At 37.7% G+C, this 18,552-nt stretch overlaps 1 protein-coding gene across 16 annotated transcripts in view; it reads right to left on the bottom strand.

Moving 5' to 3' along the window:
• The window catches only part of PARD3 (par-3 family cell polarity regulator), a 451,653-nt gene that overhangs the window by 131,642 nt on the left and 301,459 nt on the right, over positions 1-18,552 (bottom strand). For all 16 annotated transcript variants that reach the window (XR_010425367.1, XR_010425369.1, XM_064637293.1 and 13 more), the window contains 2 exons: positions 15,067-15,294; positions 7,886-8,102 (listed from right to left, as the gene is read on the bottom strand). Coding sequence is in view for 14 of the 16 variants with exons in the window: in XM_064637293.1 (XP_064493363.1) it covers positions 7,886-8,102; positions 15,067-15,294 (445 nt within the window). In the remaining 2 variants the exon portion in view is untranslated. The remainder of the gene's footprint in view (positions 1-7,885; positions 8,103-15,066; positions 15,295-18,552) is intronic.

The following is an 18,552-nucleotide window of genomic DNA, read 5'->3' on the forward strand; positions in this document are numbered from 1 at the left end:
TTGATTTATATTTTTTGTACCAGCAATTATTCAGTGTATCTTATTCCTATCTTCTCTTACCAGGGACAAATATTTTTCACCAGAAGAGTGGCTAAGCACTGGAAGACACTGCTGAGAGAGGCTGCCGACTCTCCATCCTTGGAGATATTTGAAACTCAACTGGGCATGACACTCAGCTGATGAAATGTTGAAGCTGGACCGCTGTGAGCAGGAGCTGAACCAAGCAGGGAACCCTTCCTGCCCAAATCACTGTAAGAGTGCAGTATTTTCAGTATCTCTTCAGTTCCTCCTAATTCTATCTTTTTTTTTCCCCTCTGTAAGAAGTCATCAACAGATTCAAAGTGGGGGAAATACTACTTGCATACCTCACGGGAACTGTGTTCCTAATATTTCCTTCTCTCTTATTGTTTCTACGAAACTCTTGTTCCTCTTATCTTTCCCTGCAATAAAAACTTAAAAGCCTAAATAAGCCCTCTGAATGCCTTATACCTACTATATGCATTCAGGGAAACATGCCTTATACCCACTACTATCATACTACATTTAGGGAAATATGGGAACTGACTGCCTATTTCTATGCCGGTATATTCTATTCCAGCGATCACACACTGTTTTATCCCCACTTTGCCATTTTCACTGAAGTCTTGTATAATTCTGTCTTTAAGGACTATTTCTCTGCACAATAGTAGGGCATATGGACATCTTAACAGGAAGCATCAGCCTGCCAACACACTGCAAATAGAGATCATTGCTCCCGGGAAGTGAAACACTAGTAAGTTGGAGCTTTCCCTTTTAGAAAAGGATCAGCTATCCTGCAGCTGTCAGCTTAAGTACCTCAAGAAACTATGACTTAACAGCCTATGTCATCCCAGCTATAAAATATATTAAGTTGCATTCATTTGCCTCTAAGACAACATACCTATTCCTGTTTTTAAACACAATTTTCAAAGATGACTCTGCTTTAAAAACATAACCTACAGCATCCATGATGTATACCAATATACAGGTGCTATCATTAGTGAATTAAACCTCCTCCAAAGAATCTTTCCAACAGATAATGAAACAAATGTCATTAATTGAGCTTTCCACCTAACAAATACTTCATGTCTCAAGACAGTATTTATTTACAATACTTTGTTATGGACTAGTGCAGTGCCTGGTTAGTCTTCAATTATCACATCAGGTGGAGGAAAAAATCCTTTTTCTATATGAGCTTAAACTGAAATTGACTTTAAATCTCTGAACTGTCAACAAATTCTTCCCTGAAAAGGCTGGCTTTGCAGAGATTATAAAGTAGGTGTCATCCTTGACACTTGCGTTCTATATTCATCCAGCCATCCTGGAAGAGAAGTGTGCAGAACGCCGGGCGGGATGGCAGAGGGCTCAGCTGTCACCCTGCCTGCCTCCCGCACTTGCTTTGCAGGCAAAGATGGTGCTGAAGGTGTCAAAGGTTCTCTATTTAAAGTCGCTGACAAGCAAAGGAAGAACACTGGGAGAATATGTTAGCAGCCACTATGAACTCGTCTCTAGTAACAAGTCATCCTGACGCTTACTTCTGGATGTTGGAAGCAAAAGCCCTGATCCTATTGAAATTAAAAAAAAAAAAAAACAAACTCTCAGAGAGTATACCCCCATCAGATTTACAAGTTCAAGATTTACTCTGGGAAAATCCAGTGTTACGAATACACAGAGCAAAGCCCTGCTTTCTGTCAGAGTGACAAACTAGAAAGCCACATGCGATTATGTTAATCTCCCACTTCAAATCTCCCTCACACAATTGCATACCACTGCTTTCTGTGTTTCATTTAAAAGTCATAGAGTTTACTAACCACTTAATGAAGCTGCATTCCTTAAATCCCTGACAGATTATGTGAACCTTGTTTGGTTTAGAAACATAAATTTGCCATTCCACTGCCCCCTGCTCCAGTGACAACTTAGTCAAAAGCCGGTGTTCTTGGGGCTGCAGGCAATGAAACACGTTTCCTCAAAGGAACAGATTCCATCAAGCAGCAGGAAACAGGAAGGCGAAAAAGTGCAGAGAGGAAGGATGGAGCATGGCTTGCCTTTCCAAAAAAGAAAAGCTTTTTCCAATAAAGCTTATCTCTTTCAGTCCCTTACTTTTAATTGGAAAGAAGGAAGTGAAGAATATGCAAATGCTTTGAAAGACACTTGTAAGAGTCCTGGGTGACTGTCCATCAAAGATCACAATTTGCTGCATGGCTGATTTCATGTGACTTTTCTGGTGTTGTGTGTCCCAGTGGCCAGGTAAAACTTTGAAAACAGATCAGGATAAAGTAGCCCAGAGGAGCACAGAAAAAGTGCCATCAACAGTATCAAACTTGCAGCCAGGAGAAGTGTGCTCCTCCTCCTAAGTCTGTAAGGACATCCTGCTTAGATCCTGCATCTAGGATTATAGCAGGTTGTGCATTTTCTAGCTGGTGGCAGAAGAGGGGAAGCAGATGTGGACTTAATGATAGTTGTGCCAGCTGGCTTGTAATAGTAGCAAGCAAAAACCAGAGCACAAACAGCCCCAAATTCCATTTACCTGACCAACGACCCAGCTCAGTGTTACTGATGAAAGTCTCAGCACAAGCACCACAAGCTGTCAGCGATGTTCTCATATGAGCATTAGCAAAACCAGGCACAATTCAGTGTGTGCACAACAAGCTTCCAAGCTTGAAATGATACAGCTGACGGGTGTTTAAGCACTAACCTCCTCCTCTGTGTTCTGAGGCTTAAGATTTATGGCATTTTGGTCCATGAGCAGACCACTAAAGAAAAAAAACCCACTGACTTTCAGAGCTCATTCCCATGTTTTCTATTAAGCCTGTACATCGGTGTCATTCACCAATACGAAGTCCTATTAGTCATGCTTCCAAGGAAAATGTCATCATTGCTGCTTCTTAAGCTACTGAATGATAGAAGTCAGACCACAGATTTTGTTTTATCAAGTTTGAGGTATTTTCCAGTCCTGCTGACTAGGGTATAATTCAACAGTATTTTACATAACTCAGATACCTTTTAGTCTTATGCCTGCTTAAAAGTCTGAAGATTGTTATTAAATGAAAGAGAAAGAAGGCAATTACCAAATCAGTGCCATAACCTTTGTGATTTGCTTTTCATCTCCTCACAGCTATTACAATGAGAAAACTTAAATGAAAACCAGAATAGGCAATACAACTAAGTCATGTAACAAGCAACAGTAATCTATGTAGGTTATTCTCCCAAATGCCTAGTCAGAGGTCTCAGATGGCTAATATGGTTGAAAGGTGTAATTCAGGGCTACAAATAGTATGTTTATAAATCTAGACATGTCCAGTACACCTTGGAAGCAGCTGTGTGGGGTTAAAAAAAGCCAACAGTATATCGGATTTCAGCTAAACAAGGTTGCAAACTGAATTATCTATTTCCTCTCACAGAACTGGAAGAAACAATGCTGCAAGGCTCACAGTAACCATTTTAAATGTAATTAAATCTAATTAGGATTAGAATTTAATGCTAATCTGGGAATATTACATTTGCATTGGTTATTCAGTGTATTGATTTACCCACCTGCATGCTACAATAGTTAAGATAGGAATTAAAGATCAGTTACCATACTGACTTTACATCTCCATCAACATTACAGGCCAGATCCTAAAATAAACAACCTCTGATACTAAAAACACCTATGCACAGGATTACTTTTAAGCATGCTGTCTTGTTCTGTGAACACATACACAGTGTTTATGTTCTCCATTGAAAAGTCATGTTTAGGTATTAATTCCTAAATTAATCCTTAGGTATTAATTTCTACAGTAGAAAATGTATTTATTTCATATAACATACTTATCCACAAATGCTTCAAATTACATTACATCTATTTCATAAGCAACCTCCAAAACTGATGCAGACATTTCTTGCTTACACTTAAGGTTAAGATAAAATGTCATATTCCCCATCTTTTGTTCTCCTCAGCTGCTCCCCACATAACTCAAACATACCGTATGTATTTTAAAAGCCAGTTTTCTCTGATCATATCATGGTTTACTTGTTTCTGTAGTTTTTTATTATCAGGCAGTGAGTGACTGTCCATCAGTATTTTCAGCAAGACATGACTAGCTAGCTTGGCCTTCCTACTATTCCCTTTCCTGCCCTTAGAAACCCAGAGCTGCTTCTTTCTCTTGTTATTCTCAATGTCTTAACGGTTCAGTTTCTTCTAAAGATGTTATTCCTCAGACACATCCTTTCCTGCGACTGACCACTTGCTGGACATATTTTATCTATCATGAAACTCACCAGTGAGAGTCCCTCATTCCCAGTAAGAGTGTGGCTGTCTACTTTCTTTCAAATAAATTTAATTCCCAAAAAAAGTGATATAAACACAGTGATACCACTGTCTTAGAGAAACGCAGTTCAGGGATGACAACACAGGAAAACTGTATGTAGCTTGAGGAAGTTGGGAAAGATGTGGAGCTATCACTTCTGTTGCCTATATTACTGCACCAGTCTAGTCACTCATCTAGCAACTATATCCAAGCTTGTACACTGGGAATAAGGATGAATGAACTACAGGGATCATAAGTGATCAGCAGCACAGCAGATGTGTCATTTCATCATCATCCAAAATCTATGAATATGAACATCTCAAAGCTCTCTTTCTTACATCTTGAGGGGATCCACTTTCATAAATGAAAATACTCTGTACATGACAGGGGCAAAAGGAGGGGGAAAAAAGGCAGCATACACCGTTTTCCTCTCTCGGGAGAGGAATGTCAAAGAATCGCACAACATAAAAATCTATTAAATTGATGTACACCTATCAGTGTTAATTAGAGGCACACTTTGAAACTGTGAAGCCTCTTTCATAAGGCAGCACTACAATGACTTATTTATCTACTGATTGTTTTTGTCAGGTTGATTTTTATCAAGAAACAAAATCTCTACTTAAAAATGAACAAAATCAGACTCAGAAAAGAGTAAACATATTTCATATGGCACTTGGAAAAGTATATAGATTTTTATAAACTTCTGATGTCAAAACATATCCACTCAAGCTTTCTTAGCAGTGAAAGAAAAAAATTAGCAGAATTTCATATCAGCTTCCCAAAGACTATTTGCTCAGCTGGCCGTGGACATGCAGGCACCCTCTAGCTATCAACAATGGAAAAGAAGGAACTGCACAGCATCCCACAGGTTACAGGATTTGGCACATTCAAGGGTCAAGACAGGAATGATCCAACTGTTTGGGCAAAACAAATATACTCAGGTGTAAGCAAAACACTGCAGCACCTGCATCTCCTCCGATAGACCAATATTTCTGTTCAACACTTTTCTAGGCTAACTTCTGCCCTCTTTTCATCTGTGAAGAGGAAGAGACTTCTCAGCCAAATGAAATAATTAAATAACCTGTTCTATGCTGAAATGTCAGTTTGAAAAAAGAAATACACACATTCTCAGACAGATTTATTTCACAGTGAGAAGGGTGAACTTTCAGACTGTCCACAGCCCAGTGTCAGCAAAGGTCCTCTGGAAATCATGGGAGTTGTGTGTGTCAGAGCTACACAGTTTTGCAGTTTTCAGTTCTTCATGGTTATGTCAATCCTCTTTACTATGTTTGATACAAGCAGTAAAACAATGGAAGTGTTTAAAAGATTTACTTATGATTTTAACTCTGAATCATCCAGGAATTTCTTGGAAATGATGACTAGATGCCGAAGGATAAATGGGCTCTCTAGTGGTAGTTTCCATCTCCCACTACGGTTTAATGAAGATCCCAATAGCAAATCCTAAAATTTTACCTGAAGACAAGGAGACTTATTTTTATACATCACACAGGCTCCACTTTATGAGCTGCTAGTTTCCAGATAGGCAACAAAAAGCCCTTTGGCTAAATACAGACACTGGAATAAAGTGTCAGTTAACAGTAATTTCATCCAGAGAGTGTTTTTGCCTATACATTCTAATGAAGAAAGATTATTTTAAGATTAGAGCACTGAAAAGGAAGAAAAAAATTGAAAAAGGAGAAAAAAAGAACGACAAAGAAATCACAATGTTGCACAGAACCAAAACATCCAATTATGCTTTGATCCTGGTTTGAATTTTAAATGTTACTGTCATCATTATTTTCTATCACACAACTTCTTTCAGTGATTACTTGATATCTATGATATATGTCAAATGTACAGAAAACAAAGCATGTTATAGGTAGAAGTAGTAGCTTATCTTGCAGACATAACAAAACCCATCTCTCAAACATTATTGAGAAACCTGTCAACAAAGCAAATCAAGCACCAAGTGGAAATGAGACATAATGCTTAATTCCCTCAATCAGCATTTTCTTGCTTGCCAGGAACACCTCTCTTGGGTGGGCTGACAAGGTGCAAGCTAATTTACAGATCCAGGAGGAGTCAACTGCATCCAGATAGCACTGCTCCCAGTGCTAATTAAGAGGAGACTCAAAAGTAAAGTTCACTCAGAAATGGTAGTGAGGGAAAAAAATAACTGAAGAAAATGTTGACTGTTATGAAGAGCAAACAACAAAGCAATCATCAGATCTTTCTATTGGTTAAATTACTGTTGTTTCCAGATTAAAGATTTCAGAAGTGTTATATCAAGCATACAGAAAAGGTTACTTGTCTGGACCACGGAGCTGCCCAAGCTTTCTAGATTGCTGTAAACACTTTCTGAGTGAACTCACAAGATAGCATTCAAAGGGCCCAGCAAGCAACGACTTAGAGCCCATAGAATTTATCATGTATAATGTGCCTTAATTTTACCTGTCATTTCTGCTGTATATAAATGGCAAAGAGTGCAGAAAAGAACCAGTCAACATTTTATATCTCCTATCTTCCACACTCTCCCGGAGTGGGGTGCAGTGTTCCACTTCATGAACTGCCCTCATAATACGATTCACAGTCACAGAACAATTCTCAAGAACCTATGCAGTTACAACACAGGTTCAACTAATGTTTTACAGGATAAAGAAAGTAATGGAATGAAAGTTAACTGAAGCTCTCTTTACATGTTTTCAGAGCAGAGTCATTAATAAATCTTTAAAATAATACTGGTACCTCACCCTTAAAATTAAATAATGAAAAAATTAATACACCAAACAAATGCTGTGTTGATATTGGTTGTTTCTTCAAAATATATTTATTCACACTAGCTAGCTAAAAGAAAGACTGACTTTCTTGCTCTCTCACCCCTTCCCATAAGTGATCAAAGGTGTTTGTCATGCTTCCCCATTTACCCACAACAGCAGGGTGTCCTTCAGCAGTCTGCTCATTTCAGATCACTTATATCTGCTGGAGAGAAGACTCCTTTAAAAAGAACTCAGTCTTTGGTAAAAATCAGTCTTTCACTGACCCATTCTCTATGGGTTCTCAGAGTACACAATCTTATTTAGATCCTCTTTTTCTTGAGAGGAGCATGCTGGTTTTCAATCTCAAAGTGATTCATCTCTTTCAATCATGCCTCCATGATACCAACAGTCTTAATAGTAAAGCAAAGAAAAACATTCATAACACACAAGCTTTGGGTACAGTATTTAAAAAGAAAAAAAAAAAACAAAACCCAAAATGGTTTAACTTATCAAAGGATATGTGCACGACTTAGACATCACTTAAGACTCTTTGCAACACCAAGTAGTTTGTGGCTTAAAACCATTTCTTCCTTACTCTTTCCTTTCCTTTGGCCTGCCAGCCATCCCCATCTTTTCCATTCTGAGCTGCTTCCCTTTCATGACACCACCCATAGGCTCAAAAATTGAGAGATGGGCCTATAAAAACCATGTATGTGTTTGCATAGTAAATTATGGCCTCAACAAAAATTCACAGTATAATGAATAACTAAAAGATGAAACTTTTTTTATAATTCATTCTATATTTCATTGCAAAGTACCTACCTGAACATGTCTCCTAAGCCTTTCAGCATTCCTTTCTTTGCCTTAATTTTATCCTTCTCTTTATCTCGATCTTTCTTCTTTTCCTTTCCAGCTTTTTTTCTGTCACCTTTATCTTGGCTTCCATTCATTTGTCTCTCCAATGAGTGGGATGGCTGGTCACTTGCTGTGGACACAGATTCTCTACCAGATCTTGAGCTCTCCTCTGTGTCTTCCTCCACTGAAAGCACATATTAAGAAACATCAGTGGGATAAGAACAAACAACAAGGGTAGGCTTTTTTGTATATTCCATAAAGTATTTTGAAGCAGGATATATGCAAACCACAATATACTCATATTTTTTTAAAAAATCAATATCTGCTCACCTAGGAGTTTCCAAGGATGTTCATTAGAACTACAAAAGTACTAAAAGCAAGGAATTCACCTTTGCAAATCTCTCTGAAAAACATGATTTGTACTACGTGGGTACTCTGAATAATGTGTGGATTAATAAAGAGGATTAGCAAAGTGATGTTAATTGGCCCATTTTGTTTCAGTATCTAAATCAGTTGAGGAGAGCTTTAGAAATATCTGCAAGAAGAAACAAGAGCAGTGCAGCATGACTTGTCAGTAAATTCTTAGTCATACTCTCATAATAATATGAAAGTCATTAAGGAGTGTTAATCCTCAATGCAAGCCTTAAGATTTTTCTTCTTCCACAAGTAACATAATAGTTTTGTTATGCTACTTCATTTCCTGGAGCCATTTAAAACACATCATGCACTATGATTTTTATTTTTGTTGCTATTCTTGGTTGAGATGGGGTGGCCTGGGAGATTCAGGTGGGGAGATTTCACCCAGCGGAACAAGTAAAATCCTTTAAGGACAGATAAAGTGTTCATTCTCTGTTTCTAATCCAAGACCAAGACTCCTAAAGTATACCCAAGGTTAGATTTAACAGACCACATGTAGTTCAGAAAGTTCGAAAGAAAAATGACCAAAAGAAAAAAATCCATTAAAAAACTGAAAAGTCCTCAAGGAGTTTAGTAAGAAAAAAATAAACCACTTCAAGCTGGTGGGTCAGAATCCTTCACTGTATGGTTGGTGAAGCTGTGACTTTCCATGAGTTCCAACATTTCATATCATCACATTAAAGTAGGGCTGCAATCATCTCTCAGTTTTCCAATAGACAGCACAAAGCAGCAATTAGGATCACAGATGCATACTTAGTCCTGTCCCCTGTAGCTCTAATGAATACAAAGGCTCCAATACAAAGGCTTCAACTTCTGGCAGTAGAAGTTGAAAAATACCATTTTGCTTTATTATTGTTATTATGTTTACTTATTACTATTTATTAGAATTACTAACTATAATAAGAATAAATTATTTGTTATAAATTATTTATGTTGCTATTTTCATATCAAGCCAGTATAGTTACAGACAGCAGGCCCAAATTCAAATGTTCCCATCCCTAGTTAAGCATGACCCCTGACTGTGTACTTGCCTGTCTAAACCTTGACCAAAGAACTGACTTTAAGTACAAAAGTCACATAGATCACAGAGTCTATGGAAAAGAAAAAAACTTGTGCACTCAATAAGATTTGGAAATGGGCAGAGCTTATAGAAGGAAAAAAGAATAATTTTTTCATTTTCCTAGTTTACCACTTCTTAATATTATTCCTGCTAATATTACTCAAGATCTCAGCAACTGTTCTATAGCCAATAGAAAAGTATAATTCTTTAGAAATTTCTCATATATGGACTACTGTAGATTGTAAATTTGCTTTTCTTAGTCATCATTCATATTGACCTTAAGAGTAAATCATTGAACCTGAAAAAATCTACAAATCACTGACTGAAAGCCATTCAATATCATCTCATTTCTCTCTCAGACGCTTGTAAGATACTTTTTATTTATTAGTATTACAATCCACTGTCCAACAGACTTAGTACTTATTCACCAAGTATCAAGATTTCTGTAAATATTCTCCATCACCAGAAGATCACATAAACATATTTCAAGAAAAACATTCCATGTCAGATATATCTCAACACTAATAACTATTTTTGAATCTCAACTAGTACTCTGAAGTACAAACCACCAAGAAAAAAAAAAAAAAAAAAAGGAAAAAAAACCCCCAAACCAAAACAAGGCCAGGTCTTGGCGTTTAATGTTAACTTGTCTTCAGGACTGCTATGAGTAAAGCAGATGATACACCTTTTCAAATGTAGACACAGTTTTAATATTCATATAACTGTATTTTATGAAACTAATAGGTCCTATACATGCCTCTGTACTAGCTGTTCTTGTACCTTTTTTGGTCACAGCATTTCTTAATCAGTGTCTGGAATGATATTTAGTTATTATTAAAAGAGTTATAGAAAAACACTTTGAAATAGAGATGTTAATTTTTTTGCACATTAATTTATAGCTACAATCTGTTCCAGTTAAAACCAACTAGACATTTAAAAGACTGTACTTGTAAACGAATATAATTAGTAAAAAAAATCCCCTGCATTAAATTTCTGACAAATTTTGAAGTCAACTCTTTACTTGGAACTTCATTGGTAGAATTTTAAAGATGAACCATTTTTGACCTATGTTTGAGCATATTCATATAACAATACACTATATTAATCATAAATGTATATTGTGTACTGTGCTATGCTGAGTTGCTGAACAAGTTGTCATAAGAATGCTTTTGCTTATTATTTATTTTGCATATTCTATGGAGAGAACATTGACTCCTTTTCCACACTGGTGCTGCGATGTACATTTGCCTATCATACACAGTTTGCTTGGAGTTAGCTCAGTAGACCTGTGAACTAGGATGCCTGTCCTCCTGGAGTAAACACTGGTCTCTCTATTGGACTAAAGTGATTTCCAGTTTTCTTGAAGGGACTCAACATGAAAAAACGTGTTTCACTTTAATGCAGCACAGTCATTCTGCAATTAACATACACCTAATTACTAGTGTTTAGAACAAATGCAAATGCTGCTCAATTAAAATTCAAGCCCAGGCTACAAATGAAACTTCTAATTTTTGTTATGTTGCAGTAATGACATTAGGTTATTGCAAAACGCAGAATGTATTTGTTTTGGTGCTGTTATTTCCTTCCTTTCCTGCAACCTCCTGTCTCCCATTCGGGATGTCGAAGCCAAAAAATTAAATTGGAGTATATTTTAAACATCAATTAGACCTGAAAACTAGTGTCATTTCATGAACCACACTGTGCTATGGAGAACTACACAAACAGGTATTATGAAGCTATTCTCCTAATTAGCCCATAAAATGGAAAAGATGCACATGAGGAATCAAAGCTACTTAATGTGAAGTTATTTTGCCACTAAGCTTCTAGGCCTCTTATTGTGATATTTAATACAGCCCTAGATTCTAGCAATTAAGATTCGGCAAAAGATTAGAAAGGTTTGTCCGTCTCTCCCAATTCAAATGCTTTGTTCTCATTCATGACACTAAAGATAAACATTTTGCTTCCAGTCAGTTATTTCAAGTATTAAGAAAAAAAGAACCTAAGACAAAAACAAGAAGAAAAATGATCTGTAAAAGCTGAACACCCACACCTTTCCACAAATGTTCCTTCCGTACAGCCTCTAAAACTCACACATGTCTTCTCAAATACTTAAAATGTTACTCCAGAACTGGTCATTGTCATCTGATTTTCACCCTGGATTTAGTAATTCAAAAGCATACTGTTCCAAGGACAGCAAAGACATTTAGAAGATTCAGCCCCTTTGCTATATATGATACCCGTATTTTTTATGGCTTTTGTACATGGGATGATGACGTTTAGCAATTCCTCTATACAATATACTGCAGTGCTATTATTTGCTACTCTGAAGTCTGGAAGACAAAGAAACACTCCTAGACCTGAAACACTTGGAGGAGAAAGACAAAAAAAAATTCAAGACAAATGGATCCAACTCAAGGGCATCAGCAAATTGACCTCCAACATGTTTGCCTGGGTTTTGTAATGAGAGAAAGCCACATTTTAATTTCAAACAATTATGGATTAATTAAATACAATTTACAAAAACTTAGGCAATGTCGTTATGGCAGCAGTGAGGCATTAGTTACGTTAGGACCAGATTGCTAAACTCCTACATATTCGTATGTGCCCAGGCTTTGTCCAGCTGAAGATATCATTTGGTAAATTCTCTGGAATCTAAGGCCAAATATAATTTACACAAAGTGGAGCAGACTGCACTTCTTTGAGTTTTAACACAGATACAGACATGCTTTCAGAAAGACAGGTAGCATATGGCTGGGACAGCTCTTAAGTTCCCACGGCCACCAAGAGAAAAAGATGACCTTGAAGACTGAATTCTGTCCAACCAACTCACTATATTTGCTTTGGTACTCATCTGCTTCTATGAACCTGGCACATAAAATCTCTGGATTACTTCTTAGATGTTTCATTACAATATGTGGAAGCTATTAGAACACAACTCAACAGAAGGCATAGTTCTACACATATAGCTTGGTCACTCTTTGCTCAGCCTTTCTTTGTTGTGTGAGATCTGACAACAGCCTCGCTCTTGCTCTCTTATGACATGAGATGGCTCTTGGTCCACCAGTGCTAGACAACTTCATCCAAACTCACTCATGTCATCTCAAAAAGATTCACCCTATGTCATCTCAAGCACAAGTCTTATGAGGAGAGGCTGAGGGAGCTGGGGCTGTTCAGCCTGGAGAAGAGGACGCTCAGGGGAGACCTCATCACTCTCTACAACTACCTGAAAGGAGGTTGTAGCCAGGTGGGGCTTGGTCTCTTTTCCCAGGCAACTATCAGCAAGACAAGAGGGCATGGTCTCAAGTTGTGCCAGGGGAGGTTTAGGTTAGATATTAGAAAGAATTTCTTTACAGAGAGGGTGGTCAGACATTGGAATTGGCTGCCCAGGAAAGTGGTGGATTCTCCATCCCTGGAGATTTTTAAAAAGAGACTGGATGTGGCACTTAGTGCCATGGTCTAGTAACTGCAGTGGTAGTGGATCAAGGGTTGGACTTGATGATCTCTGAGGTCCCTTCCAACCCAGTTGATTCTATGATTCTATGATTCTATGATCTCGATTTCAGCCAGTTTTGGTTGCTGGTTTTGGCTGGGATAGGGTTAATTTTCTTCCCAGTGGCTGGTTTGGGGCTATGTTTTGGATTTGTACTGACTACAGGGTTGATAATACAGAGATGTTTTTGATGTTGCTGAGCAGTGCTTATACAGAGGCAAGGCCTTTTCTGCTTTTCGCACTGCCATGCTGGCAGGGAAGCTGGGGGTGCACCGGAGGCTGGGAGGAGACACAACCAAGACAGGTGACCCAAACCGACCAAAGGGATATTCCAGACCATATGACATCATGCTCAATATATTAAGTTGGGGGTAGAAGAAGGAAAGGGGGGGACATTTGCAGTGAGGGGGTTTGTCTTCCCAAGTAACCATTACACATGATGGGGCCCTGCTCTCCTGGAGATGGCGGAACACCTGCCTGTCCATGGGAAGCAGTAAATTAATTCCTTGGTATGCTTGGCTTGTGTGTGCAGCTTCTGCTTCCCTAATAAACTCCCTTTATCTCAACCCATGAGTTTTCTACCTTTTGCCCTTCTGATTCTCTCCCCAATCTGGCTGGTGGGAGAGTGAGCGAGCGGCTGCGTGGGGCTTGACTTCTGGCTGGGGCTAAACCATGACACCACTGCTCCCACGTAAAGGATACAGAGGGCTCCAAATATGTCCTTGCTACTATCTATGCAGTGCATTAACAAGCTCAAAACACCTTACCAGAATCTCATAAACGTATACTCATCTTCAAAGCGCTTCATGACAGCAGTTTTGCTATATTTTTTATCAAATGAAGTTAAACCATCTGTAACTTCTGGGTAAACCTTAGGTATCTGAAGTCTCAAAGCAGGATATTACTATCAGTGGGCTTACACCAAACAGGGCCTTCTATAAAAACATGGTCTTGTGTCCCGAAAGACCACAGGCATGCAGCTTGTGAAAATGAGCAGGATCACTACACATTTTCTCATACCTATTCTTCTACTAGCCAGAAATAGATTGACAGCCAGCAGCACCAGACCAGCATTTAGCTTCACTGCTGCATGAAATTGTTAGGTGCTGAAAAAGCAAAGCAGAATTAATTCTGTCCGTAACTACCTCTGAGAAAAGTGACTGGCAAAATGACCTCCCTTTCAGTCTCAGAACTCTTTAGAAAGAGGCAGATTAAAAAAAAAAAAAAAAAAAAAAGAAAAAAAAAAAGTGCTTAAATAAGTATATTTAGGGAATGAGGCCTATGAAACAGACTTTCCGAAAGTAAAAAATTTTTTAAAAAGAAGAGAGTAAAAAATTCCTTTTCAAGTCTTTTCCATTAGCATTCAGGCTAAATACTTTACTACTTCAACCTTCCCACCATCATCTTCATTCATAAACTTCTAACTAGCTGCAGGTTGATTAAAAAAAAATTCTGCTGGTGTGTGACAAGTTGAAAGTAGTACAACATGAAGGTTAAAAATTCAATGATTTTAATACAACCCCTTCTTGAGGTAATTTACCATTCATACTATTTTCATTCAATACGAGTTGTCATTTTACCAGCCCATTCTTACATAGTTCAATAATGATAAGGTTAGCTTTGAAGTGATTCTTTTATGTTAATGACATTCTCCACATGTTGGGTCACACTTCAGGTTAAAGAACTGAAAATGTAAATGAATGCCCATTAGGGTGGGTAATAGCTGATCATTAACTTTATATTTTATTAGATCTGCCAGCCTTACTCACTCTAATTAAAGGACAGTGATTACTTTTTATCCCCCCCCAACACTACAAATGTACTTTTCAAAGTTATACACATATATTTTTGTAACATAAATTTAGTGAGTTTATTTGTCTTTCTCCCTAAATTTTTTTCTAATTTATATTAGTACATTAATTAGCTGTCTTACAGAAAATTTTCATTGTAATTTAAGCAAACACTCAACCAATAGTCTTATTTTCGCATTTTAGAAAGGAAGAAAGCTACAGAATTTTGCGATCTGTTAATGTAAATGACGGGAAAAAGCCTAAAAAAAAAAAATTGATGAAGTTAGTTCTATTCTTTTAAAATCCTAAAATTATCTTCTACTACTTTAGTCACTTTCCGAAGGAATCAACCTATGTTGTTAATATTCGTTATGCAGAATAGTTTACTTACAAGTTTCCATGCCTTCATCATCATCATCTGCTACAGGTTTATCATAGGATTTGTCTATGGCAGCTCTGAAGCTTTCGTTGCAGCCTCGTCCTCGGATAATTCGCGGGCGCGGACGGTGGAAGGGAATGTCACCATTCAGAGTCACCTCAGCAACGGCTGTCTGCAGGCTTTCTAATGAGCTGGATTTCTTCAGACCTAATGAAGGCCCCACATCTCTGGTTGGAGAACCTTAGTGATTTAAGGGGGGGAAAAATGTAATTAGAATTAGTATTGAGAACTGCATGCTTGATTATGCATATCCATCCTGAAAGTCTTTGGGGACACACTTAACATTATTCACATCGTCTCTCAATAATCTGTAGGGAATTCTCCACAGATTTGTTGGTCTCAGAAGCAAATGAGTATGTCAAGTCACAGTCAACGAAACAGACAACATTAGCAAAGTCTGGCTTTTCAAATCAGTGAAGAGAGACCAACATCCATTACTATTATTTTAAACAATTTAAATTATAAAGAAACCATGGGGCTTTAAAAACATAGCTCATAAAAGCAACAGAGATGCATATCTAATGGAATTAAACAAAACTATTAATTATTTTTTGTTTAAGCAGAAAATTTCATCTGTACTAGCAACTGATGAACAGAGAGCTGATTATGGGCATGAATCCTACTGTGTTTAGAGTGAGAGTCTTGCAAAGTAGCCTGACTTCTGGCGTCAAAGAACACACTGTTTGTTTGAGTTTTAAAGACTTGCATCAAATTGCTAACAATTTCATAATTAAATGTTTCTAAGAAATATCAGTTGACTTGCTCAGATTTTGTGAAATTGCTTAAAATAATCTGTGGAAAGGACCCAATTGGACAAGCAATACCAGTTATCTGTCTGGAAAAGAAACACGCTCCTGGCAGTCACCATGTTGAAGTTTGGGCAGCATTACAGCTGGGGCTGAGGGCAGCTCTTATTGCTGCAGCATGTCCAGAGGAAACCCCAGGCAGTATTCTGCAAAAGCTTTTCTCTGTCTGGATTTTTCTTCTCAGGTTTGTGGACTAAATGTATAGCCTCTGTTCTTAGATACACTCTCACAGTGCAAATCAGCTGACAATTGCACAAATTAGATCTCAAAGTTAAAACTGGGAGAAATATTTCAAGGGGGGCAAAAAATCACTGCATTTATTTAAAGTGATTTTATTCAAAAGCGCAGTACAGTCTTGGCCAGATTTTGCATAGGATTTGGGACTGGAGAGCAAGATGAGGTGGTACAACATCACCATGGCTACATTTCCTGAAATTATGAGACCAGAGCCCTCTCTACCCCGAGGGAGCAGAACAGATAAATGCTGTGGCACCACAGCAGTCCACATGGTGGGCTGTTACTCAGTTGACATCAGTATCCTTATCTGAGAGAGGCACAGAAAGATAAATTTCACAGCCAGCCACCAATGAGAGACAGAACTAAGACTTGAACCCTCAGATACACCAAACCTATGAACAGTACATTAGTAACCATGGTCTTAAAGCACGGTGAATAAAAGTGTAATAAAGGAAAACTTTTCTTTAAGTATTTATCTCAGAATAATATAAAGTTCTGAAGTTGATCCCTATTCTGGTAGATATTAGGAGAGAGAAGAGGGGCAGTACCAGTCACTGCTCTTATGAAGGGTATGTGAAGTTACCTTAAAATGGGGAAAACTGCTACTACACTACTAAAACTATTCAGTATTGGTTGGGGAAGAAAAAGGTTACTGGTCTCACAGAAAGGATGCAGAATAGCAGCATGACAAGTCCTCTCCATGTAATTTGTTAACTTGGTACGAGATGGAGCAAAACAGCAAATGCCTTCATTTTCTATTCAGCTACAAAAAGTCTGAGAAATTACATTAAACTGAAATTCCTCAGAGCAAATAAATTAAAACAGCAGCTATCAAAGTATTCCCCTTCAGCTGACCTACTTATGAGATGAATTTGTAAACAGAAACAAACTAAAAATCCTCTCTCACAGGTCTACACAACTCCTGCAGTTTGATTCCCCCAGCAGTCCACAGACTTGCTGCTTGGACCCTTGGCCAAAAGTAAACACACCTCAACAAATGAGAACTTTTCTCTTTATGAACTCACATCTCCTAGAAGAAGCCACCCTTTCACTCACAGCCTGTAAGTGTTGGAGGGCTGAGGGTCATGAGGATGGTTGGGGACAGAGTGCAATGGCCAGCTGGGATCAGGGAGGGTTGGTGGCTTCCCAGCTGTGCTAACAACCTGCAGTCCAGGGTCACCAAACTTCTGAACATGGGCTGAAGTCTAGGGGAAGCATTTCACATAACATTCTCTTTACCAATTAAAAGAACTCCAATTAAGACAGTTCCCTATAAAACTGTTCACTTTCTAGTTTATGCCAAATCCTGCTATTCTTCCACTACACCAGAAGTGCAGTACACAAGAAGTGAGACTTTATTTTGCTTTTTACTTTTCAAGACTGTATTTTTTTTAAAACAGTTCATGAGACAGTAAAAAAATGGATGCAACATTTTGAAGGAAAAAAGAGGAAACAGAACAATTATATATATCATAAACCAGCTGTTTGACAGATCCTATTTCATATACAAAAGGAAAGAGTGTCCTCTTACATGGCAACTTACTGTAAACTTCCTTATTCCACATTCTCCTTTGCAACCTTCCAAATGAAATTATCATATATTTTTTTTCTAATTACCGAGTGGCTTTTTTTCTAAACAGTAATTATAAAGAAAGCATTTATGTGCCCATTTATGTTCATAAAGGACATTAAGAAAAATTCCATTTACTGACACCCAATACAGATCTTTGTGAGAACCATATGTACGTAAGTTGTTCTTTCCCAAAGGAAAAGCTAGATTGGATATGAGCTAATGTTGAGTACTGTAAAACTAATAATGGATTACAGAAATGATAAGAATAATTATTGAACTTGGGTGGCCATGAACACAAACGTGAACAGGTTGCAGAATCTGAAAAGGGGAAAGCTCCTTTCACAAGCAATTTAAGCACTGTGATCATAAAGCTATGTATATTTTAATATCTTATCTTCTATGGCTACTTCATAGCAAGTCTACTATTAAGTTTCCCTGTAAATTGAGTGAAGAATTTATTACTAGAATGCGCCAGCCAGAAAGTGAGTTGTTTACTGATAATCTGGTAAGAAAAAGCAAACTTTCTTTAAAATGGATTCTGTTTAAAATTTATGAGTCACATCAAAACCTTGTTTTCTAAATACAAAAATGTCAGCATTTTCTTCCAGCCTTTACAGCACTGGTGGTAATCATCAGAAATGTTATCTGCTGAGAATGACTTCTACTTCTATTTTGACACCGGAATTTAAAGTAGGAAAAAAAACGAGCGGAAAAGACACATCTACCTAAAGCATATTTATATGACTGAGGATGAAAGGGATCCTTTTATCATTTCTAAAATTTGAATTTTATCAAAATTTCCCTTTCCAATGATTTTCTTAA

Source organism: Pseudopipra pipra, chromosome 1 (genome assembly GCF_036250125.1).
Source record: "Pseudopipra pipra isolate bDixPip1 chromosome 1, bDixPip1.hap1, whole genome shotgun sequence".
NCBI classification, from domain to species: domain Eukaryota; kingdom Metazoa; phylum Chordata; class Aves; order Passeriformes; family Pipridae; genus Pseudopipra; species Pseudopipra pipra.